Source organism: Lithobates pipiens, unplaced genomic scaffold, assembly GCF_037356315.1.
Source record: "Lithobates pipiens isolate NorthernLeopardFrog02 unplaced genomic scaffold, aLitPip1_a1.2 Scaffold_75, whole genome shotgun sequence".
Lineage (NCBI taxonomy): Eukaryota > Metazoa > Chordata > Amphibia > Anura > Ranidae > Lithobates > Lithobates pipiens.
The window spans coordinates 259,814-285,502 of NW_027507898.1; the positions used below are offsets into that span (position 1 = coordinate 259,814).

General features: G+C 44.3%; 1 protein-coding gene across 4 annotated transcripts in view; it reads left to right on the top strand.

The window, feature by feature from the left end:
• LOC143959436 (uncharacterized) overlaps positions 1–25,689 on the top strand; it is a 39,216-nt gene that overhangs the window by 4,780 nt on the left and 8,747 nt on the right. Inside the window, exons 2-5 of one of the 4 annotated variants that reach the window (XM_077468080.1) lie at positions 1,928–2,324; positions 2,768–2,898; positions 3,913–4,832; positions 16,475–16,987. In XM_077468080.1, the coding sequence (XP_077324206.1) occupies positions 4,055–4,832; positions 16,475–16,987 (1,291 nt within the window). In that variant the 5' untranslated portion in view covers positions 1,928–2,324; positions 2,768–2,898; positions 3,913–4,054. The remainder of the gene's footprint in view (positions 1–1,927; positions 2,325–2,767; positions 2,899–3,912; positions 4,833–16,474; positions 16,988–25,689) is intronic. The other 3 variants (XM_077468081.1, XM_077468083.1, XM_077468082.1) reach the window with 3 other exon arrangements.

A 25,689-nucleotide genomic window follows, 5' to 3' on the forward strand; every position in this document is an offset into this window, starting at 1 on the left:
CTTGTCCGGGCACTTTGATAGACAGATCATCCGTCCAATCCTGCGGATGATCTGTCTATCTAAGTGCCCGGACAAGGGGGGGGGGCTGCGTGTGACGGCGCGTGGCCGGGAACACACAGCTATTGAAATGAAAGCTGTGATGTTCCCGGCGCTGTGATCAAACAGGCGGCGGAGGCGGCTCTCCTGCGCTATACACCCCCCATGATGGGTGTCACCAGGGGCGGGGGCGTAGCCCCGCCCCCACCCAGGCCACGCCCCATTTTCGGCTCCATTCTCGGCCGTTTTTCTCTTTCGGCAAATCGCCGAAAAGGGCATTTTCGGCCGATATGTTTCGGCGGGCGGAAATTTCGGTGCATCACTAGTCTGTTCCCATCTGACTGTCATCCAACCTGATCCACCAGATGGATGAGGGATGGATCCCCACCAGTCTGTTTTTAGAGGATAGGATTGGATGTGGCCGGGTATTAGCAGGCATGTGTTCGCTGACATCTGCCGCTCCATAAAGAGCAATGGATGGACTGATCTTGTTCACCTGTCAAACTGACAGATGGACACGATCAGTTCGTCAGTGTTAAAGGGGCCTTAACCACTTACAGACCACCGCACGCCGATATACATCGGTACTTTGTAGAGGAATATCGTTATGGCAGCAGCTAGCTGCCATAACCCCAGGATCCTCTTCTTCAGTCAGCGGTTCGCTTTCAGATAAAAGTGGTCTCTGCAGCAGATTCGCCACAAGATCACTTTTATTTGTGGCGGGAAAGGGGGCGCCCCCTCCCGCCGCACTTCGGAGCCGTCAACAGCAGCGGAGGCGATCAAATTTTCCTCCTTCCTTAGCATGGAGATGAGTGAGGGGAAGATGGCCCCCACCCATCTCCATACCATTGCAGGGCGGAAGCAATGTCAAAACGTCACTTCCGCCCATAGCTCTTAAATTAGGGGCCTTTCACATGGGCTTTTCGATCACGTCCGCCTGTCGGTTTTTCAGGCGGACCTGATCGAACACTCCATTTGCCTATATGGAGCGGCGTATGTCAGCGGTGACATGTCTGCTGACATCCGCCGATATCCGATCCTGTCTGTGAAATCCAGATGGATGGTGACCCTATTTTCCATCTGTCTGGAGGATCATATGAAAACGTTCATTATCTAAACAGTCCGATGAAGATTTCCAGGACAAGGAGGGAGAACAATAAAAACAGAAATAACTTGTGCTAGGATGGAGCATTATTGGGTGGAGAAACTAGCAAAAATGGCTTGGTGGAGACGAATGAGTTGGGGAGATCTGTAAGAATGCAATTCTTATGCCACGTACACACTACCGGACTTTTTGACAGCAAAGGTCCGATGGAACGAGTCCGTCGGACAATTCGATCTTGTGTGGGCTCCATCGGACCTTTGCTTGCCAAAAATCTGGCGGACTTTAGAAATAGAACATCTTTTAAATTTTTCCACCGGAACTCCGCCGGACCCAGTTCCTACCGAGAAATCCGCTCGTGTGTATGCTAGTCCGACAGACAAAAAACGACGCGAGGGCAGCTACTGGCTATGAACTTCCTTATTCTAGTCCGGTCGTACGTCATCACGTTCAAATCCATCAGACTTTGGTGTGATTGTGTGTGGCCAAGTCTGTTCGTTCGGAAAGTCCGTCAGAACTCCGCCGAAAGTCCGTCGGACCTAGTCCCTCAAAGTCCGGTCGCATGTACGCGGCATTAGAATACCTTTTGTGAGCCCTTATTTTCAGGAATTCTGCATTAATGACTTCTAAATATACAGTAGATCTTTATCCATGTCATAATAAACCGTGTTAAAATAGATTTAAATCACAACTGGATGACATAGGTTTGCTAAAGAACTGTGTATCCTAAAAGCTGCAATATTTTTATTATAATATATTGTTTGTTTTTTTGTTTTTTTTCCATCTCAGGGTTGCTGATCTCCTCCAGCAACTTGCTGTTTACATGCAGTCACTCCAGATGGTGACAACAGTGGACTAATACTAAGAGGAAGTGACGTTGCCTCTTCTGAGATACCTCCTCCTAGAGACGGGGATTAGTAATTATTTGGTTTAAAGCCATGACATCACAGAATTTTAAAGAGTGAATTTTTTCAAAAGTGTAACATTTTAAACACAGCAACATAAGTGGTTTTGTTTTACTATAATTAATGTAGAGATTTAGTTACCATCCTAGAGTTCAGTTTGATTTAAAAAAAAATAAAAAATCATGGTGGTCTGTGGTACCCAATCTGCTGCAGGCTTCGACTGTACGGTTTACGGCAATGGAGGTCAACTTGAAAATTATAAAGGGCCCCAAGTGCAGTCAGTGAGTGCAATAATAACCCACATCATTGGTGTCAGTAGATGCAATAATAACTCCCAACATTGGTGTCAGTGGAAGCAGTATTAACCCCCAACCTTTGTGTCAGTGGAAGCAATAATAACCCCCCAACCCCATTATTGCTGTCAGTGGGCATAATAATAACCTCTATGATTGTTGTCAGTGGGTGTTATAAAAAATAATAATAACCCCCCAACATTGGTGTGCGTGGATGAAATAATAACCCCTCATCATTGGTGTCAGTGGGCGCAATAATAACCTCTAACATTGTTGTCAATTCAATGAGTGCAATAATGTGTTAAAATATATGTAAATCATAACTGGATGAAATTGGTTTGCTAAACAACCATGTATCCTAGAAACTGCCATTTGTTTATTTTATTATATTGTTTTTACCTTATTTTTTTATTTATTTTTTTCCATTTTAGGGTTGCTGATCTCCTCCAGCAACTTGCTGTTTACATGCAGTCATTCCAGATGGGGACAACAGTGGACTAATACTAAGAGGAAGTGAGGTTGCCTCTTCTGAGATACCTCCTGCTAGAGATGAGGATTAAGAGTGAGTTTTTACAAAAGTGTAACAATTTTTAACACAGCAACATAAGTGGTTTTCTTTACTATAATTAATGTAGAGATTTAGTCACCACCCTAGAGTTCAGCATTGATACAATTAAATAAATCACAATGATCTGTGGTACCCAATCTGCTGCAGGATTCTACTGTATGGTTTAGGGCAGTGGTGGTCAACTTGAAAACTTTAAAGGGCCCCAAGTGCAGTTTGTGCAAAAATAACCCCCGACATTGGTGTCAGTGGATGTACGAAACCCGCTCATCATTAGTGTCAGTAGATACAATAATGACCCTCAACATTGGTGTCAGTGGAGACAACAATAACCCCCAACATTGGTGTCAGTGAGGCCAGTAATGACCCCCAACATTGGTTCAGTAGATGCAATAATAATAGCCCCATAATTGGTGTCAGTGGATGCAGTAATAACTCCCAACATCGGTATCAGTGGAGACAATAATAACCCCCAACATTGCTGTCAGTGAAAGCAATAATAACCCGTAACATTGGTGTCATTGGATGCAATAATAATCCCCCATCATTGGTGTCAATGGGCATAATAATAAACCCCCCTCCCTCACTGGTGGCAGTGGATGCAATAATAACCCCCCAACGTTGATGTCAGTGGACCTAATAATAACCTCCAACATTGGTGTTCATTCAATGAGTGCAATAATAGCCCCCTGCACTGGTGTCAGTGCTATTAACTGGCAGTGAAATTTAACCCTTCCCACCCCTTCCCATTAATGGTCAGTGGATGTCAGGGGTTTAGGGGCTTTCATACAGTCATATGCGGACAATGTAAATTTATAAAGTTACTAGTTTTGTTTACATTTTCTATGTACCAATTTATTGACTTCCACTTCCTGTCCACTTTAAAGCCATACACCACGTTGAATAGAGTAGGGAAGTGATACATTGCTGTCAGGTTCCTGTTTTGTCTGTGATGCAGTTGTCAGCTGAACATTATAGACGTTCACAATTAACACTATTTCTGTTCTACAGAATTCAACTTTTCTGTGATTGCATCAAGGAACAAGACCCTATTAGTAAGGGAGAGCAAGATGCCAGTATTTTGAAAGTACAAGAAGTAATTATCATAGTGGAGTAACAAGAAACTATTAGAGCTGAGCCACAGGGGGCCACTATGGAAGAAGTAACGCAAGCTATCACTATCAAACAGGAAAAACAAGAGGCCTCTAATAAACATGAATTGCCAGTTACAGTGTGGAACACCTTACACGAATCTCCACCTTTCCATGAAACGGCCCCTCCCCCAGTGAAAGTAGAATCTCTAGGTATCATTTGTAAGGTAGAAGAAGAAGCAGATTCTGATATAGCAGAAGCAATCACTATCAAACAAGAAGAGCAGGAGGTCACTAATAAAGATGGACAACATGAGTTGCCAGTTACAGTGTGGAATTCCTTACATGAAACAACCCCTCTCCATGAAACTGCCCCTCCCCTAGTGAATTGTATCATTAGTAAGGTAAAAGAAGAAGCAGGTTCTGATATATCAGACGCAATCACTATCAAACAAGAAGAGCAAGAGGTCAGTATTAAAGAAGAACAACAGGATTTTCCAATTACAGCGTGGAGCACTTTGCATGAAAATCTCCTTCTCCCAGTGAAAGTAGAGTCTCCAGGTATCTTTACTAATGTAAAAACAGAAGACAAATCTGATTCATCGGAAATGCAAGATATTCAGACAGTCAGTCCTGCAGTACAGGAAAGTGTGAAAGCACCCTTGACTAAAATGAAAGAGGATGATTCAATTTCCCTGACTCTGAAATCAAAGCCATCAGATATATCGGAACTTTGCATGGCAAGGGAAATATCTGTGGAAACTCAAGGCCGGAATGCAGCCGAAATTGAGGTGTGTTTAGACTTCGAGGATTTATCCAGCTCTAAGCAAGACATGCTGAGTAAGTCGGCATACCCATATTTTTGTGAAATATTAAAGTACCCCATGTTTGTGTAAATGTGTACAGTCATGATACTGTGATGCCAGTTGTACAGATATCATGCTTCCTAGCTCTGTTTGAGCTCCTATCAGTCACCAGACAAATGGGTAGTGCATCAAAAGGATAGAAATGGTCAGGGAGCTGCTAGGGTTCACATTATTAACTGTTCCCAATTTAGGGATCCTAACAACTTTTTTTGTTGAACTGAAGTTCTCCATTAATTAACCACATGGCAACCGGGCCATAGCCGAAAGAAGGCTACAGCGCGGTCGTGTTTTTCCGGGTGGACGTCCTCCCAGAATCTTGCGCCCACGGATCACAGTAAACGGCTGCTGATAGCGGCTGTTTACCACGTGATCACTCCGTCAAATGATGGAGTGATCACTTGTAAACAAACTGGCGTCACGTCATGCCGCCGGTTCCTCCCTCCCCTCTCTGTACCGATCGGTACAGTGAGAGGGGGAAAGATGGCAGCAGCGCTATGGGCTGGATATGTAGTGCCCACAGTGCTGCTCAGTGACAATAATCTGCAGTACTCTGTGCATACTCTGCAACACACTGCAATACTCTGCCAATACTCTGCAATAAGTTTTAAAAGAAACAAAGAATTATTTTTTTTTTTTTTTTTTTTACTGAGTCTTTTTTGATTAATAGCGCAAAAATAAAAAATGCAGAGGTGATTAAATACCACCAAAATAAAGCTCTATTTGTGTGGAAAAAAGGGCAGAAATGTAATTTGGGTACAGTGTGGCATGACTAAGTAATTGTCATTCAAAGTGTGAGAGCACCAAAAGCTGAAAATTGGTCTGGTTAGGAAGGGGGTTTAAGTGCCCAGTGGTCAAGTGGTTAATTGGTACTTGCTGCAATGCTCTGTTTGAGTTTTTCAGATGCTCCAGCGGTGTCACTTGACCACAGTGGGATTTTATTGGTCACTTTTGTTGGTTAGCTCAAAAGAGATGAGAGCTGCACATCACGGTTAGTGAGTGAGAAGCATTTAGTTTACAGTAGGTCTCTGAAGCCATGTAGGTAATCACTAAAGATCTGAACAGTAATGAAAGTTTGAATTATAGGTGCTACCATCTGATGGAACGTACTGCAGATTATCTCTACTAGTTCATTGGGAATTTACTACTAAAAAAAAACACATAAATTTGCAGTTCAAATTTTAAATCGAATTGCTTTCGCTGTTTGTTTGGAAAGTTTACTTTGCTGCCAATGTCAAAAAATATGTGTCTATCATTTCTATGAGATGGTGGGAATTTGTGAAGGACACCCAGTTCATAGCCTGCCAAAATGTATTTGTTGTAGTGGAGCTGCTCTGTGCTAAAAATAAAATAAAAAAATAAACCAATATGCATGCATGTATATTATATCACAAAAGTGAGTACACCTCTCACATTTTTGGAAATATTTTATTATATCTTTTCATGTGACAACACTGAAGAAATTATACTTTGCCACAATGTAAAGTAGTTAGTGTACAGCTTGTATAACAGTGTAAATTTACTGTCCCCTCAATATAACTCAACACACAGCCATTAAACACTTCAGCCCGGAAGGATTTACCCCCTTCCTGAGCAGAGCACTTTTTGCGATACGGCACTGCGCCACTTTAACTGACAATTGCATGCGATGTTGCACCCAAAAACAATCAACGTCCTTTTTTTTCCCCCACAAATAGAGCTTTCTTTTGGTGGTTTTTGATCACCTCTGTGACGATTTTGGGAAAAAAAGCTAAATTTTTTTACTTTTTGCTATAATAAATATCCCCAAAAAATACATAAAAAAAACAAACAAATTTCTTTCTCTGTTTAGGCCGATGTGTATTCTTCTACATATTTTTGGTAAAAAAAAAACAATAAGCATATATTGATTGGTTTGCGCAAAAGTTATAGCGTCTACAAAATAGGGGATAGATTTATGGCATTTTTATTTATTATTTTTTTCATTAGTAATGGCGGCGATCTGCGATTTTTATCATGACTGCGACATTATGGCGGACACATCGGACACCTTTGACACTATTTTGGGACCGTTATCATTTACACAGCAATCAGTGCTATAAAAATGCACTGATTAATGGGTAAATGACACTCGCGGGGAAGGGGTTAAACACTAGGGGGGATGAAGGGGTTAGGTGTGTACTAGGGAGGTATTCTAACCGTGGGGGGGGTGGGCTACCACTGACATGACAGCGATCACTGCTCCCGATGACAGGGATCAGTAGATCCCTGTCATGTCACCAGGCAGAACAGGGAAACGTTCTGCTGCTCCATGACACGATCATGGGACACCGGCGGACATCGAGTCCGCAGGACCCGTGGACACGGTCACGGGGTATGTGGCGTGCGCCCACAATGTCTTGATTTAATTGGAAGTACCAGTACACTCATTTGCCCAGCCGTGCCATTGTGCCGACGTACATCGTCGTGCACTGGTCAGTATGTGGTTAATGTCTAAACCGCTGGCAACAAAAGTGAGTACAGCTCTAAGTGAAAATGTCAAAATTGGGCCCAATATTTTGTGAGGCCACCATTATTTTCCAGCACTGCCTTAACCCTCTTGGGCGTGGAGTTCACTAGAGCTTCACAGGTTACCACTGGAGTCCTCTTCCACTCCTCCATGAGGACATCACAGAGCCAGTGGATGTTAGAGACCTTGCGCTCCTCCACCTTTGATGCACGTTTGAGGATGCCCCCCAGATGCTTAATAGGGTTTAGGTCTGGAGACATGCTTGGCCAGTCCATCACCTTTACCCTCAGCCTATTTAGCAAGGCAGTGGTTGTCTTGGTGGTGTGTTTTGTGTTTGTTGTTATGTTGAAATACTGCCCTGTGCCCATTCTCTGAAGGGAGGGGATCATGCTCTGCTTCAGTATGTCACAGTACATGTTGGCATTCATGGTTCCCTCAATGAACTGTAGATCCCCAGTGCCAGCAGCACTCAAGTAGCCCCAGATCATGACACTCCCACCACCATGCTTGACTGTAGGCAAAACACATTTGTCTTTGTACTCCTCACCTGATTGCCACCACAGACACTTGACAACATCTGAACCAAATAAGTTTATTTTGGTCTCATCAGACCACAGGACATGGTTCCAGTAATCCATGTCCCTAGTCTGCTTGTCTTCAGCAAACTGTTTGCGGACTTTCTTGTGCATCATCTTTTGAAGAGGCTTCCTTCTGGGACGACAGCCATGCAGACCAATTTGATGCAGTGTACGGCGTATGGTCTGAGCACTGATAGGCTGACCCTCCCCCCCTCCTTCAACCTCTGCAGCAATGCTGGCAGCACTCATATGTCTATTTCCCAAAGACAACCTCTGAACATGATGCTGAGCACATGCACTCAGCTTCTTTGGTCAACCATTGAGAGGCCTGTTCTGAATGGAACATGTCCTGTTAAATCACTGTATGGCCTTGGCCACCATTCTACAGCTCAGTTTCAGGATCTTGGCAATTTTCTTATAGCCTAGGCCATCTTTATGTAGAGCAACAATTCTTTTTTCCAGATCCTCAGAGAGTTCTTTGCCATGAGATGCCATGTTGAACTTGCAGTGACCAGTATGAGAGAGTGAGCGATAACACCAAATTTAACACACCTGCTCCCCATTCACACCTGAGACCATGTAACACTAAGGAGTCACATGACACAGGGGAGGAAAAATGGTTAATTGGGCCCAATTTGGACATTTTCACTTAGGGGTGTACTCACTTTCGTTGCCAGTGGTTTCTACATTATTGGCTGTGTGTTGAGTTATTTCGAGGGGACAGAAAAAGTACACTATTATACAAGCTGTACACTCACTACATTATAGCAAAGTGTAATTTCTTCAGTGTTGTCACTTGAAAATATATAGTAAAATATTTACAAAAATGTGAGGGGTGTACTCACTTTTGTGAGATACTGTATGAGTAAAATTTATTTCAAAGATATATATTTTTATTGTTTATTTTTCTCAATTTACAAAATGCAAAGTGAGCAAACAAAATAAAAATCCCAATCAAATAAATATTTGGTGTAAGGCTCGGTTCACACAGGGGCGACTCCGATCCGACTTCAGGTCGCCCCTAATCGCCTCAGGTCGGACAACATTTAAAAATCAATGTAAGTGAATGAGAGCCGTCTTAATGCACACTACTGACAGTCGCTCCGACTTCAAAAGAAGTTCCTGTACTACTTGAATCCGACTTGTAGGCGACTTGTACCCATTGATTTCAATGGAGGTCGCCTCCAAGTCGGATCTCTGTCTATACGGAGGCGACTTTAACAGAATTATTAGCTCTGATGGGGGAACCCCACGCCAAATTTCTGAAAAAAATTTGGCGTGGGTTCCCCCTCCGAGAGCATACCAGGCCCTTAGGTCTGGTATGGATTCCAAGGGGAACCCCCTATGCCAAAAAAACGGCGTGGGGGTCCCCCCAGATCCACACCAGACCCTTATCCGAGCATGCTACCCGGCCGGCCAGGAAAGGGGGTGGGGACGAGCAGGCCCCCCCCACCCCAAAGCACCTTGTCCCCATGTTGTTGAGGACAAGGGCCTCTTCCCGACAACCCTGGCCGTTGGTTGTCGGGGTCTGCGGGCGGGGGGCTTATCGGAATCCGGGAGCCCTCTTTAATAAGGGGGCCCCCGGATACCGGCCACCCACCCTATGTGAATGCGTATGGGGTACAATGTACCCCTACCCATTCACCTGTAAAATAAAGTACAAAAAAAAACAAAACACACAAGATAAAATAGTTTATTGCATAGCTCCGGGGGTCTTCTCGCCGGACTCCTCCGCTATCTTCTTGTAGCTCTTTTACTAGCGGAGGAGCCCGGCTTTCTTCCTCGCCGCCGCCATCTTCTTCCGACTTCGAGGGTCTTGTCCCCCTCTTCGGTTCTTCTGCCGGGCCACCGTGCCTTCTTATAGCTCTTTTACAGGCGGTGGCCCGGTCTTCTGTCGCCGCCGCCGCCGCCTTCCATTCTTCTTCTCCTGGAGATGTTGACTCGACGCTCTCTCCGGCCGCAATGCCAGGGACGCGCTGCGCGGCGACTTGTATAAGGACAAGGGGCGGGGTCATCGGTTGATGTCACATGGCGACAGTCCCAGCATCCTCCGGGACTGTGACATCGTAAGGGGACGGGGTCGCCATGTGACATCAACCCATGTGACATCAACCGATGACCCCGCCCCTTGTCCCTATATAAGTCGCCGCGCAGCGAGGCCCTTGGCATTACGGCCGGAGAGAGCGTCGAGTCAACATCTCCAGGAGAAGAAGAAGAACGGAAGGCGGCGACGGCGATAGAAGACTGGGCCACCGCCTGTAAAAGAGCTATAAGAAGGCGCGGTGGCCCGGCAGAAGAATCGAAGAGGGGGACAAGACCCCCGAAGTCGGAAGAAGAGGGCGGCGGCGAGGAAGAAAGCCGGGCTCCTCCGCTAGTAAAAGAGCTACAAGAAGATAGCGGAGGAGTCCGGCGAGAAGACCCCCGAAGACGGAAGACCCCCAGAGCTGTGCAATAAACTATTTTATCTTGTGTTTTTTTTTGTACTTTATTTTACAGGTGAATGGGTAGGGGTACATTGTAAAATTGTACCCCATACTCATTCACATAGGGTGGGGGGCCGGGGTGGGGGGCCAGTATCCGGGGGGCCCCCTTATTAGCAGACCCCGACAACCAACGGCCAGGGTTGTCGGGAAGAGGCCCTTGTCCTCATCAACATGGGGACAAGGTGCTTTGGGGTGGGGGGGCCGCACGCCCCCACCCCCTTTCCTGGCCGGCCGGGTAGCGTGCTCGGATAAGGGTCTGGTGTGGATCTGGGGGGACCCCTCACGCCGCTTTTTTGGCATAGGGGGTTCCCCTTGGAATCCATACCAGACCTAAGGGCCTGGTATGCTCTCGGAGGGGGAACCCACGCCAATTTTTTTTCAGAAATTTGGCGTGGAGTTCCCCCTTCAGAGCTCATTGGCCACGGCAAAAGTCGCCTGGCCTGGGGCGACTTGTAAGTCGCCCCAGGTCGTGTCTAAAAGTCGTGTTCAAGTCGTCTCCAAGTTGCCTCACAAAGTCGTCCTGAAGTCGTGTCGCCCCTGTGTGAACCGAGCCTAACTATCCTTTGACTTCAAACCAGCAGCAATTCTTCTACATACACACAGTTCTTGTGCACACAGTTTTTGAAGGAACAGGTAGATTCTTCCAAATATCTAACTCCGCACATATCTTCTGTGGATGTAGGCTGCCTCAGATCCGTCTGTCTCTTCGTGTAATCCCAGGCAGACTTGATGGCATTGGGATCAGGGCTTTGTGGGGGCCAAACCATTACTTCCAGGACTCCTTGTTCTCTATGCTGAAGATGGTTCCTAATTCGATTTGGATCTCATGGTCATTTACTTTCCATTTTCTTAGTTGATAAAAATAAACCATCAAATCGGAGTTCCACTAGTTTTTCAGTTCATAAAAAGTCAGCAGCTACAAATAATGTAGCTGCTGCCTTTTAATAAACACCCACCTGGCCCATGGTCCAGCGATGCGGCCGCACGAAGACTCGCTCCTCTCTCCTTCCTCTTCGTGGTGCCATCATTGCAACTTTGGGCACCCGGCTGTGACAGCTTGCGGCTTTACAGCCGGGCTTGCACTGCGCATGTGCTTTTAATGGCCAGGCAATCTTCTGGGATCTGTGATGTGTCTCAGAAGATTACAGAGAGGAAAAGTCGCCTAGGCAGCCAGGCAACTGAAGCAGGAAGTGAGACAGGAAGTACCTGTGAAAACTAGGTACCCACTCCCCCCCCCCCAAAAGATTACATGCCAAATGTGACATGTAAGGGAGCGAGGAGTACGCAAAGCGGAATCTCCACTTTTGGATGGAACTCCGCTTTAATGCTTCTATTTCTGAAAGCATTCTTAACCCTTTCATGACTAAGCCTATTTTTGGAATTTGGTGTTTACAAGTTAAAATCCATATTTTTTGCTATAAAATTACTTGGAACCCCCAAACATTATATATATATATATATATATATATATATATATATTTTTTAGCAGAGACTCTAGAGAATAAAACAATGATTGTTGCAATATTTTATGTCACACGGTATTTGCGCAGCAGTGTTTTAAACGCAACTTTTTGGGAAAAGGGACACTTTCATGAATAAAAAAAAACAAAACAGTAAAATTAGCCCAATTTTTTTGTGTAATGTGAAAGATAATGTTACGCCGAGTAAATAGATACCAAACATGTCACACTTTATAATTGCGCGCACTTGTAGATTGACAACAAAGTACGGTACCTAAATATCTCAATAGGCGACGCTTTAAATTTTTTTTACGGTTACCAGGTTAGCGTTACAGAGGAGGTCTAGTGCTAGAATTATTGCTCTCGCTCTGACGATCGCAGCGATACCTCACATATGTGATTTGAACACCGTTTACATACGCGGGCGCGACTTCCGTATGCGTTTTCTTTGCTTCGCGAGCTCGCTGGGACGGCGGGCGCTTTAAAAAAATTTATTTTATTTATTTTATTTATTTTAAAATGACTAAATTGTTTTAAAAAATAAATAAAAAAATGGATCACTTTTATTGCTGTCACAAGGAATGTAAACATCCCTTGTGACAGTAATAGGTGGTGACAGGTCCTCTTTATGGAGGGATCGGGGGTCTAAAAGACCCCCCACCCCTCCTTTACACTTCAATGTATTCAGATCGCCGAAAACGGAGATTCTGAATACCGGATATTTTTTTAAAACCGGCGCCATTGGCAGCCGAGTAAACAAGAAGTGACGTCGCTTCCGTGTTTACAATGAGGAGACTGGAGCGAAGCCGATTACGGCTTCGTTCCAGTTCCTCCTCAGCAGCCGGAGGCGTTGGATCACGAATCGGTGCTCCCGATCGAGCGGGAGCACTGGTAACAGCGGCGGGAGGGGGGGACGTCCCCTTCCGCTCCTCCGGCATAACAGCCGAGCGGCTTTTAACCGCATCGGTTGTTATGCCTGGATAGCCAATCACCTGCTGCAAAAAACGGTACCGGGATGATGCCTGCAGGTGCGGGCATCATCCCGGTATAACCCCCGGAAGCCGAGTACGCATATCTGCGTACGCTCGGCGGGAAAGGGTTAATTTACAGCATTTTTTCACACCTGCCTAAAACTTTTGCACAGTACTGTGTGTATGTACAAGGGGTCTTCAAAAAATTTCTGCACCTTTTTATATTTTCATTGGAAACGGTGAGGGCAGGAGGAGGAGTAGTATTTGGTTGTGTCTGAGGGTGTCATGTGACTAGTCTGTCTGGCAAGCCAGCTGACCTTGCAGTTTAGTATCATTTGTTTTTGAAATTCCTAATAAAAAGAGTTATAGTGCAGACACTTTTTAAAGAACCCTGTAAATTATTCAGTCACATACATTCATACAGATCTCTGTGACTGAATAATTTGGCTATATGAAGCTGATCTTAACCGCTTGTGGACCAGCCCCCGCAGTTTCACTGTGGCAGAATGGCACAGCTTGGCGAAACAATGTTACCTTGCGTCGCCTCGCCTTTTGGCCACTAGGGGTGCAGAGTTTGCCTGGAGCTGATGCGAGTGCCCGACAGACGCGATGACCGACGGGCTCCCGCGATCGCTCGTGACAGAGCGAGAACCGGGATCTGTGTGTGTAAACACACAGATCCTGGTTCTTCCACTGGAGAGGAGACAGATCGTGTGTTCATACTATGTATGATCACTGTATAATTGTCATTGGTTTCAAAAGTGTCCAATGCGCCTGCCATAATGTCGCAGTCCCGATAAAAATCACAGATCGCCGGCATTACTAGTAAAAAAAATAATTAAAAAAATGCCATAAATCTATCCCCAATTTTGTAGACGCTATAACTTTTGCACAAACCAATCAATATACATTTATTGGGTTTAAAAAAAAAAAAAAAAATTTAATTTTTTTTTTACCAAAAATTTGTTGAAGAATACATATCAGCCTAAACTGAGGGAAAAATTTAGTTTTTTTGATAAATAACGTGGGATATTTATTATAGGAAAAAGTTATAGATATTGTGTGTTTTGTTTTTGTTTTATTTCAAAATTGTCACTCTTCTTTTGTTTATAGCGCAAAAAATAAAAACTGCAGAGGCGATCAAATACCACCAAAAGAAAGCTCTATTTGTGGGGAAAAAAAGGGCGTCAATTTTGTTTGGGTACAGCTTCGCATGACCGCGCAATTGTCAATTAAAGCGACACAGTGCCGAATCCCAAAAGATGGCCTGGTCATTGAGCAGCCAAATCTTCTGGGGCTGAAACTATTAAAATGTGACAGTGGCTGCAGGGCAAAGGATCCCCCACCTACTGTCAGAGGAAGGGGCTAGTGGGGTGTTGGAGCATGTTATTGGCAAAAGAAAACAGGCATCAGGAGGCAGTGATAGCCTCCTGAATGCCTGTCAGCTGCTGCCATACAACCGGAAAGTATTGCTGCCAGTGTGAAAGAGCACTAAGGGCAAATTCACACTGTAAGGAGAGCGGCTGTAGCACTATCCCACCACAACTACTCTCTGTTGCTGGCTGCGCTAGGGTGCAGTGTGGTGCACAATTCAGCACATCGCACTGTTTTTTTTTTGTTTTCTTTTATTTCTATAAGCTTTATTTGAAGTGTACAAAATGTACACTTCATTCACTGCATTGTTGGGTGGCGCCATGCACTGTGCTGACATTTTACTACAATTTGAGTTGGTGCGCTGCGATAAAATGCAGAATGTCTACATTTTATTGCAGCACTAGGCTGCATTGCAGTGTGAATAGGACACAGGAAACAATTGTCTCCTGTGTGTCCCTGCAGTGACGAACATCTATCGCCACATATATTGTGCATTGGCCCTAAGACTGAAACAGGCAGAATCTGGAGCAGCTGTGCAATGGCAAGCAATCAGATACTGCCTTCATTGAGAAAACTTAAAGTGGTTGTATAGTCATTTTTATGACTTTTACCTACAGGAAAGCCTATAATAAGGCTTACCTGTAGGTAAAAAAATTATCTCCTAAACCTGTACGTTTTAGGCCTAGGAGATATTCCCCTCGCAATGCGTCGCTGACTGCAGCGGCGCATTCGCACAGGGGATTCTCAGCTGAAAGTCCGGCAGGCACCGGACCCTGCCGGAAAGAAATCTCCCGCGTGCATGCGCGGGAGTGACGATATCGCGTCTTCGGCCACTCACAGCGCCGGAGCCACGATACCCGGAAGAAACGCAGAGGGAACATGTCAGCTCCCTCGTTGTGGATCGGGCCAGATGTCGGGGCCTCGTTCTAAAGTAAGTATTTCATAATGAGCTAGTATGCGGTGTATACTAGCTCATTATGCCTTTTCCTTTGCAGGTCGGGAAAAAAAAAAAAGTCAGCGGTTATACAACTGCTTTAACTTGACAAGCCAAAGCTAGAAGCTGATTGGTTACCATGTACAGCTGCTCCAGATTCTGTCCGCTCCAATTTAAAGGAGTTGTAAACCCTCATGGTTTTTCACCTTAATGCATTCTATTCATTAAGGTGAAAAACCTTCTGCTCTGCAGCTGTCCTCCAGAGCCCCCCTTTTTCTTACCTGAGCCCGATCGTTCCAGTGACAGGGATGAGCACAGCAGCTACAGCCTCTGTCTCGGGTAGTTATTGGATAGATTGATAGCATCAGAAGCCATTGGCTCCCACTGCTGTGAATCAAATTAAGTGACACGGGGGCAGGGCCGAGTCCTGTCTGTGTCAATAGATGAAGCAACAGGATTCCGGAGCATGCCCGCATGAGTACCCCCATGGAAAGCACCTCTCCGTGGGGGCACTCACTGAGGAGGAGGTCCCAGGGGCACCCATAAAAAGAGGATCAGCGCCGCTCTGTGCAAAACCCTTGCACAGAGCAGGTAAGTATAACATGTTTGTTATTTGTAAAGGGTTTTTTTTTTTTTTTTATCACTTTAAATTGGTTGTAAAGGCAGTTTTTTTTTAATCTTAATGCATTAAGATAAAAAAAAACTTTCTGTGTGCAGCTGACCCCTTCAGCCCCCTTTTAATATATACCTGAGCCCAGCTCTGTCCAGCGATGTGCACGAGTGACCCGGCCATCTGGGACTCTCCCTCCTGATTGGCTGAGACACAGCAGCAGCGCCGTTGGCCCTGCTGTCAAAATCGGGAGATCAAGCCGCAGCTCCATGTCTGAATGGACACACTGACAGTGGCTCGGCTCGGGTGCTCCAAAAGTAAGTTGCTTGCTGTTGGGGCACTCGACAGGAGGGAGGGACTAGAGAAGAGGAGGATTGGGGCTGCTCTGTGCAAAACCACTGCACAGAGCAGGTAAGTAGAACATGTTTGTTATTTTTAATGGGGAAAAAAAAAACGAGACTTTAAGTAAATTTCTCCCCATGACTTTATGGACCTGGCTTTGTGTACCTGACCTCATCTGTTTTAAAGCGTGTTTTATATACTTTTGGCGGTATCTGCAGAAGTTCAAGCACATATCACAACTAAGATTTTACATTTTATGGGGGAATGATTTTCCCTTACACAACAGACTTCCTGACCCAAATATTCTATGACTTTGCTTTTTTAGTTACGTCTTAGTTTGTTGTCTGTATGTTGACAAGTTCACAATTTTCTTTTGAAGCCAGTGCTGTGACATCCAAAGTTCTTGGACATGATAATTCAGAACATCTGCAAGAAAAGAAGGGAACTGGAACTAGTGAAATGTCTTTGTCAAATAGAAGGATATTTGCCTTGTCTGTACTCCGTGATCAGTGCCTGAAAGTGATTACACTGTGGTATATGGGGCAGCCTTTCTCTAAAATAGTCCACAATATGAACCTGAATCCAGATAGTGTTCGTCACATCCTGCATGTATGGCGTACAGAGAAACGGCTAGCATGCCACAAACCATGCCATAGTAAAATGAAGGGTAAGGTAAGAACAAGGAAAGGACAAGTACCAACCTTATGGAAGTGGAGGTTTTTGGTGGCAGTTGGCAAAAACTCTACCCTGCAGTGCATGGTATGTGACAAAAGACTAAACTCTGCCAAAATGGAAAATATTGCCTGTCACATCAGGAACTGGCACCCATACTCGTCCGAATTACCTAACCACGTGAGAAGGGAAATACATCAGGCCTGGAAGCGAAGACAAGGTAAACATATATTTAACGTATATGTGTTTTATTTATGTGTTAAGTGATAAATCTTTCTGTTTTTAACCGCTTCCCGACCGGCGCAGAACAATGTACGTCAGCAGAATGGCACGGACAGGCAAATGGGCGTACAGGTACATCCCTTTGAATTTGCCGCCGTGCCATCGCGTGCGCGTCGTTTGGGACCTCCGTGAGTCTGATCGCGTTTCCCGTGATCATCTCACAGGTAGGAAGAACGGGGAGATGCCGATGTAAGCAGCATCTCCCCGTTCTGCCTTGCAACAAGTGACACTGATCTCTGCTCCCTGTGATTGGAGCAGAGATCAGTGTTCACTAAAACACAGCCATGCCCCTAAGACACACTTAACCCCTACACTTCCACCACCTTGTTAACCCCTTCACTGCCAGCGTCATTTACACAGGAATCGGTGCATTTGTATAGCACTGATTGCTGTATAAATGACAATGGTCCCAAAAATTTCTCAGAAATGTCTGATGTGTCCGCCATAATGTCGCAGTCACGATAAAAATCTCTGATCGCTGCCATTACTAGTAAATCAAAATGAATAAAAATGGCATAAAACTATCCCCTATTTTGTAAACGATATAACTTTTGCGCAAAACCAATCAATAAACGATTATTGCGATTTATTTTTTATTTTTATATATACCAAAAATATGTAGAAGAATACGTATCGGCCTAAACTGAGGAAAAAAAATGTATATATTTTTTGGGGATATTTATTATAGCAAAAAAATAAAAAAATGTGTGTGTTTTTTTTTTCTAAATTGTCACTCTTTTTTTGTTTATAGCGCAAAAAATAAAAACCGCAGAGGTGATCAAATACCACCAAAAGAAAGCTCTATTTTTGGGAAAAAAAAGGACGTCAATTTTGTTTAGGAGCCATGTCGCACGACCGTGCAATTGTCAGTTAAAGCGACGCAGTGCTGAATCGCAAAAAGTGCTCTGGTCTTAAGCCAGCAAAATGGTCTGGTCTGAAAGTGGTTAATCATAACCATTTGGGCACTTAGGCCTCATGTACATTGCTGCTGCTAAATGGATGTTTAGGAGCAGTTGGGCATTTTTTTCAACTGCCCCTGAACTCCTCTCAATGTTGTCTTATTAGTACATGTACACGGTCGTTTCTAGGCAGTTGAGTTTAGAGGCCTTTTTTGGAAAGCAAAAAAATTTGTTTAGACGCTGAGTTTAGAAGCATTTCAAGCGCCAAACACTTCTAAACATGGAAACTCACGTTTAGCCGTGTTTCGTTTATAGGCGTTTTTCATTTTTGGTTATTTTAAAAAAGAAAAAAATTTTTTTTTCAAATGCTTCTAAGCGAAGACGTGGCAAAACGGACATTTTAAACGTGGGTTACTATCTGCCAAGTTAAATCATTCAGGAGAGGTTGTAAAAACGTCCCATGTACATTAAAGAGGAAGTAAACCCTGATGGGTTTACTTCCTCTTTGATTCCCTGCAAAGGTAAAGCATAATGGACTACTATGCATCGCATAGTAGTCCATTATGTGTCACTTACCTGACACAGGAGCCAGCGAAGTCACCGCTGTCCCCTTGTGTACGGAGCCTCCATCTTCTTGGTGGGTCTCGCTGCTCCGGCGCTGTCTTTTGACGGAGCAGCGATGGCGTCACTCCACACAGGAGCACAGGAGATGGCACTCGCGGCATATCGCCGCTAACAGAGGCGCGCCACTGTCTACGGAGCATGCGCCGTAGACAGCGGTGCCTGTATTTTGGCAAATATCTCCTAAACCGTGTAGGTTTAGGAGAGATTTCTTGGACCTACAGGTAAGCCTTAATCTAGGCTTACCTGTAGGTCAAAGTGGTTTGTAAGGGTTTACAACCACTTTAAGCCTTACTGTTATGGCCTAACTTGAATTAATACAAGATACAAGGGTGTAACTATAACCACGTGGCTACTTTTCAGCCTTCTGGGCAGAAGGTGTGCAATGGAGGTTTGCAAACAGTTGGTTTAAAAATCTGACCTTCCTGGGGCACATTGAAAGAAAAGTAATTATCTTGGGCTACACATAAAATACATTAGCAATAAGGATAGCCGATGAGCAGAAAAAGTCAGACAGATTACAAGTTAACAATCACTGATATAGATAATGTACCTATCTAAGTCAACTTCATTTTTTTGTAATATTTTTTATCATCAAAGGAAAAATAGGACAACATAAGCCTAGTGCCATATTTGACACTTTTTTTTTTTTTTTAATGAATGAATGTATTAATATCTGGTTTGATGGATGTAGTAGCAATTCTCAAGGTGCTCGTCAGATATTGTGGTTCTAATTTTGCCCATTGTGTGCTTCATCCTTGAAAGTAGTTGCTCACAAATATGGGTGCTGCTAAAAACTGATGACATGAATAAATAATTGGATATTTTTCTCTGGGAAGATAAAACGTATAAAAGTCCAGTAAAGAGACACTGTCAAACTTTTCTTCCGCCGCTTGTGTTCGCTAAGTGTAAACGCATTTAAAAAAAAAAATCATATTTAAAATCATGATTTTCTAAAAAGCTTATGATTTTGTGTTGGGCCGCATTCATAGCTGTTTTGGGCTTATGCGACCCGGGGGCCACAGGTTGGACACCCCTGTGACGAAACGTTGTGCCGGACCACTGCCCTTCTCCCCAACTCGTGACAAAGGGCTGGTCAACCTCAAACCACACTTTCACCTACGCAACAATGAAACTCTCAGCCTGTACATAGATTTTCTTTTTTTTTTTTTTTAATACAAACATTTATTAAAGAGTAATTCATAAACAATACATCATAAATGGAAGCATATGTCTCTTAACATAGTCTAATGTCCATACAAACAAAAGGCCATTAAGACAGTTCTAGATGTTAGTTTGCCAAATAGGTATATAGTAGTCAGTTATCATCGAAATCGTTACATTAATGATGTTTACAAGGGGAGGACACGTGGTAGGAGAGGTCCTGAAGCACGGTAAAGTTCTAGTGTGTCTCTCCACAATGTCTTGACACTTATGCAGTTAGGGTATATGCTAAAGAATATATAAACCATATATAATAAAAACAAGCGAAAATTCAACCACTAAAAAGTGGAACAGAGAGGGTAACGGGATGTAGTTCTGGGATAAGCCGTAGCTAGTGCCACTAAATAAGGGGTTCGGTGTTCATAAGCCTTATTGAAATGAAATATGATCAGGGGACCCACGAGTTCCATTTCAGATCATAAATATGCATGGTAGCCATGATAGTATGGAAGTTTTTCTCCATAAGTTGGATGGCAGTCATTCGCCTAAGGACCTGATCCCAGGGGACTCCAGGGGTATGCCATAACAAGGCGATGCACCAGTGGACTGCACAAAATGTGTGGGAAAGTTTTTGGTTAGGGGGGAGGCCCCAGGGATATCTGCGAAATAGTAAGCCAATTTGGTTAGTTATGGTGATCTGTACCCCAACGATCTCCGCCACCTTGTCTATAACTTGTTGCCAAAGGTCTCTCAAAGCTATACAACTCCAAAAAATGTGTAGGTGGGTCCCCTTCTCGGGGCAACCTCTGAAGCAGTTCTCAGAAACAGTGGGGAAGAATTTATGTAACTTAACAGGGGTATAGTACCACCTCGTGTGTAACTTCACCGCCACAGACTTTGTACATTTATGCATATTGGTTATCCTATCCATCCACTCCCCAGGGGATGCTATCAGTCTGGTTTCTACTTCCCAACTGACCATGGCGGTAGATTTGTCAGGGAGGCCCAATCCACCCAAGTAATTATATAGTAGTGAGATTGTCCCCTTTTATCTGGATGTGGGGCTGCAAAAGACTTAAAATGTGTTTTGTAGAGTTGGTATCCACCCTGGGGAAGTGTGAGTTGAAAAAATGTCTGATTTGTAGAATTCTGACCTGGGCAAGGAGTGAGAGGATTGTAAGGATAAGAAAGAATGAATCACCCCGTGTTTCTGAAGAGAGCCAGGTCCTTCGAAATCCATATGGCGAAGGTATTAAGATTAGGGAATGCTGCGATAAATGAGGGGTTTCCAATAAATGAGGCCCATCTAGGGTAGGGAGGGAATAGGGAGAATTTTTTTCTTGTATAAGGACCACAGATGCAGGGATTGGCCTACTACTGTGTTAAGGGGGAGATATCCTTGGGGCGAATTGTTGTGGCCCACAACAATCCGGGTAAGGAGTGCGGGGCTATGGAGGTCCGCTCAAAGCAGAGCCAGGGAATTCCATGTGGGGAGTTATGCCATTGTGCCATCTGTATGAGTCTAGCAGAAAGGTAGTAAAGCCAAAGGTTGGGTAGGCCCAACCCACCTGGAGCCCTAGGTCTGCATATTCTCTGCTTACCTAATCATGGTTTTTTATTGTGCCAAGCAAATTTATTTACATCTCTTTGAATAAGTTCAATCGTTTGTCGTGACACATAATTGGAAAGAGCTCTAAAAAATAAAATAAAAAATAAAAAAAAGAGTTTAGGAAGAATCAACATTTTATCGCCTGGATCCTGTCTAAAAGGGTCATGTGGAATGGGTTCCAAGTGTTTAAAAGTTGTCTGATGTGGGCAAATGCTGAGGGGTAGTTATCTAAGTATAATTTGTGGAGAGATGATGCCAATTTGATCCCTGTACATAGATTTTCAAGCTTGCAGGAACGTAATCTAAGTGCCATGAGACTGAAGCCGCGTACACACGGGCGGACTGTATGGCCAACTTAGTCCGTCAGACAATCCGACGGACAGTCCGTCCTACTTTCGAATGAACGGACTTGACCACACACGGATGCACAAACAGTCCGTCGAAAGTTTGCGCGATGACGTGTACAGCACGTACGACGGGACTAGAAATAGGAAGTCCAATACACAGCAATGCAACCTTTCGCCGTGTAAATCCTTTCTAAACATTGCGCCATACTTAGTCCGTCGAACTAGCCTACTCACGAGCGGATTGTCCGCTGAAACCAAAGTATGACGAACAATATTACGGAAATTCCGAAATACTTAGTCCGCCAGACTGCACGCTGAAAAAGTCCGCTGAAGCCCACACACGAGCGAACTGTCCGCTGAAATGTGTTTCGACGGTCTAAGTTGGCCAGACAGTCCGCCCGTGTGTACGCGGCTTGAGAGTGACTTTCACTGGGTTAAGATCACTATTTAACCATTTTTTACTGTACGCTGCCAGGGAGAGGGAGTGTCTTTCAGCTCTTTTCACAGAACAGGCACAGCGCCCTACAGTGGATACAGTGGCGCCCGGAGACTACACCCACAGCTTTTTCATCACACATCTATTATCGGAGAGATAAACCATTGGCACCAACTACAGTTCCAGGCAACCTTTAATGGTCTTGGGGAGACCTAATCATTCCCTATGTTTGTTGAGATCACTGATTAGTGATCATGGCCTTCTGGTAAGCAGATTATTTTCTCACCTGGGTGTGGAGCTGGAAGCACTTATATGAAGGATTTCCTCACTGCAAATTATCACTTTTATCTGGATGGGCATCCATTGTTCAATATATGGACTTTAAATCCCATTGGGACTTCGCTTTATTTTTTTTTTTTCACCTTGTTTTTCTTCCGTGACATTTTGAGATTTTGCTTTGGTTTTCTTTTTCACAAAATTTTTTATTACTTGTTTTATTGAGTGCATTCACCTTGCTTACCGATCTATTTTGAAGTTTTTTTGTATTGGAATTTTGGTGCCATTAGTGGTTAGAGTCTAATACAAAATAATATTAATACTTTTATACAATATAATGCTATGGGAGCTTTTCTTATGTTTTTGAGAACCATCAGCTACAGTTCCAGGCAACCTTTAATGGTCTGGGGGAGACCTAAAATACCCTGTGTTTGGGGAGATCACTGATTAGTGATCATGGCATTCTGGTAAGCAGATTCTTTTTTCATCTGGGTGTGGAGCTAGAAGCACTCATGAAAGTTTTCCTCACTGCAAATCAGCACTCTTATCTGGATGGGCGTTCATTGTTCATTATATGGACTTTAATCCAGGGCCAGACTGGGGAAAAAAAACAGCCCTGGAAATAATTTCATACCAGCCCCATAGCATTATTATATCAGCCCAACAGCATAATGTCATTTTTTTTCTTGTTCATAAAAGGGAAAACCGTGCATTTTAAAGCACATTTGAAGAGTGTATTATATATAGATAAGACAGATATGAAAGCACATAGGGCTAGGGATATATATATATATATATATATATATATATATATATATATATATATATATATTAGCAAATTTCAGTTAAAAGTAGTAAAAGTGGAGCAATCATCAAGGGGGCAAATGGGAATGTGGAGGGGGGGCGACTCTGGTGACCATCTTTCACAGAAAGAATACACTAAGATAAGGGGACCTTTATATTAGTGCCCCCTTACATTATTGTATTCACACCCCCCTTACATCAGTGACTCCCCTCAGACTGGCCTGGAGGTACTGTCACTGACCTCCTCTCAGGTGCACTGTGCAGGGATCAGTCAGTTGGCTCCAACTTGGTGGCTCTGGTTTTCCTCTCCGCAGTTCACACAAGACTGACTTCTCCCATGACCCCCATCCTGGCAGTGCTCTCGCTCTTGACTCCTCTCCAGACTCCCTCATAGACTGCAAACATGATATAAGACAAGAGATGGTCAGAGGTTGCGGACATGATACAAGAGATGGTTAGAGGCTATGGGCATAGTACAGGAAATGATTAGAGACTGAGGACATGGTACTAAAGATGGTAAGAGAATGTAGACATGATACAGGAGATGGTCAGAGACTGCAGACATGATGCAAGAGATCACTACAGTTTCACCAGTGCCCATCAAAACGTGGCCTCACTGTGCCCATCCATACAGCCTCACTGTGCCCATCATTGCCACCTCACCATGCCCATCATTGCAGCCTCACCGTGCCCATAACTGCCGCCTCACCGTGCCCATCATTGCAGCTATACCATGTCCATCACTGCCGCCTTACTGTGCCCATCGTTGCCACCTTACTGTGCCCATCGTTGCCGCCTCACCATGCCCATCGTTGCCGCCTCACCATGCCCATCGTTGCCGCCTCACCATGCCCATCATTGCCGCCTCACCGTGCCCATCATTGCACCTATACTGTACCCATCACTGCTTCCTTACCATGCCCATCATTGCCACCTCACCGTGCCCATCATTGCAGCTATACTGTACCCATCACTGCCGCTCACCATGCCCATCATTGCCACCTCACTGTGCCCATAATTGCAGCAATACTGTGCCCATTACTGCCGCCTTACCATGCCGATCATTTCCGCCTCACCAGTCAGTGCCTGTGTCAGTGAATTACTCACAGCGCATCTCCCGCTGTGTCACGGAGCTCAGTTGGAAATGTTCGCTGGTCTAGGAGGAGGGCTGTTACATAAGTCCCGCCCTCCTCCTAGACCAGCTTGTGTGATAGACAGAACACTGGGACTTTGTTTTAGTTTTCCTTTTTCACCAAATTTTTATATCACTTGTTTTATTGATCACAGAGTGTATCAGCGCTGCATTTACCTTGCATACCTATATTATATTGTTTTTCATACATTTTCTAGCGCTACCTTGGCCTTAGGGCCTAATTGTTTCTTAAGATAACTAAGCCATTAACCCTTACTGCCACCAGATAGCTTTGGGCCTATCAACCCTTCACAACAACAGCAATGATAACTATGATTTTAGAATAAATGTCTCTAACACACGCTGTCACCACAGACAGGTATGTTCAGAGGGTTATACTATAGTAGCGCTCTTCAAGAGACAAGGATTCTTTTCGTTTGACTTAGCGCATTTAGAGACAGTGTTAACACTCTTCAAAATATAGTTTAATAATAAAAAGGGTTAACTGGTGCAAATAAAAATATTTACAAAAAAAACTAAGATATTACAAAGTAACAAAGAGACAACAAGCACAGAAAATAAAGGGGTGGACAATGAAGAATACTTGTAAGACCCATTCTCAGATTTCAGTCCAAGAGCACAGTGATTCATTAAAGTGGTTGTATACCCACATTTTTAACTTTTACCTACAGGAAAGCCTATAATAAGGCTTACCTGTAGGTAAAAAAAATATCTCCTAAACCTGTACGGTTTAGGAGATATTCCACTCGGTATGCGCCGCTGACTGCAGCGGCGCATGCGCACAAGGGGTTTCTCGCCGTCAAAATCCGGCAGCAGCCGAGCGGCCGGACTGAAATCTCCCGCGCGCATGCGCGGGAGTGATGATATCGCGGCTCCGGCCACTCACAGCGCCGGAGCCGCGATACCCGGAAGAAACGCCGAGGGAGCATGTCAGCTCCCTCGGCGTGGATCGGGCCAGATGTCGGGGCCTCGTTCTAAGGTAAGTATTTCATAATGAGCTAGTATGCGGTGCATACTAGCTCATTATGCCTTTTGCTTTGCAGGTTTAAAAAAAAAAATATAAAAATGTGCGGGTTTACTACCGCTTTAACTCTTAAAACTTGACAGGTCGTCTTTTGCTTGATGGTTCACGAGAGCTCCCAAAATATGGACGCATTCCACTTTTCTTCACATCAAGGGAGGTGCTGACAGAGACCATCTGACCAATCTTTCAGTCTAAGGGGTAGTTGCTGGGATGTCACCACATTTATGACCAAGTCCCAGATACAGTTTTCTATAAGTATTCAAATCTCTCAGTCGGCCACCCTGAATATTAGGCCTCATGCACACGG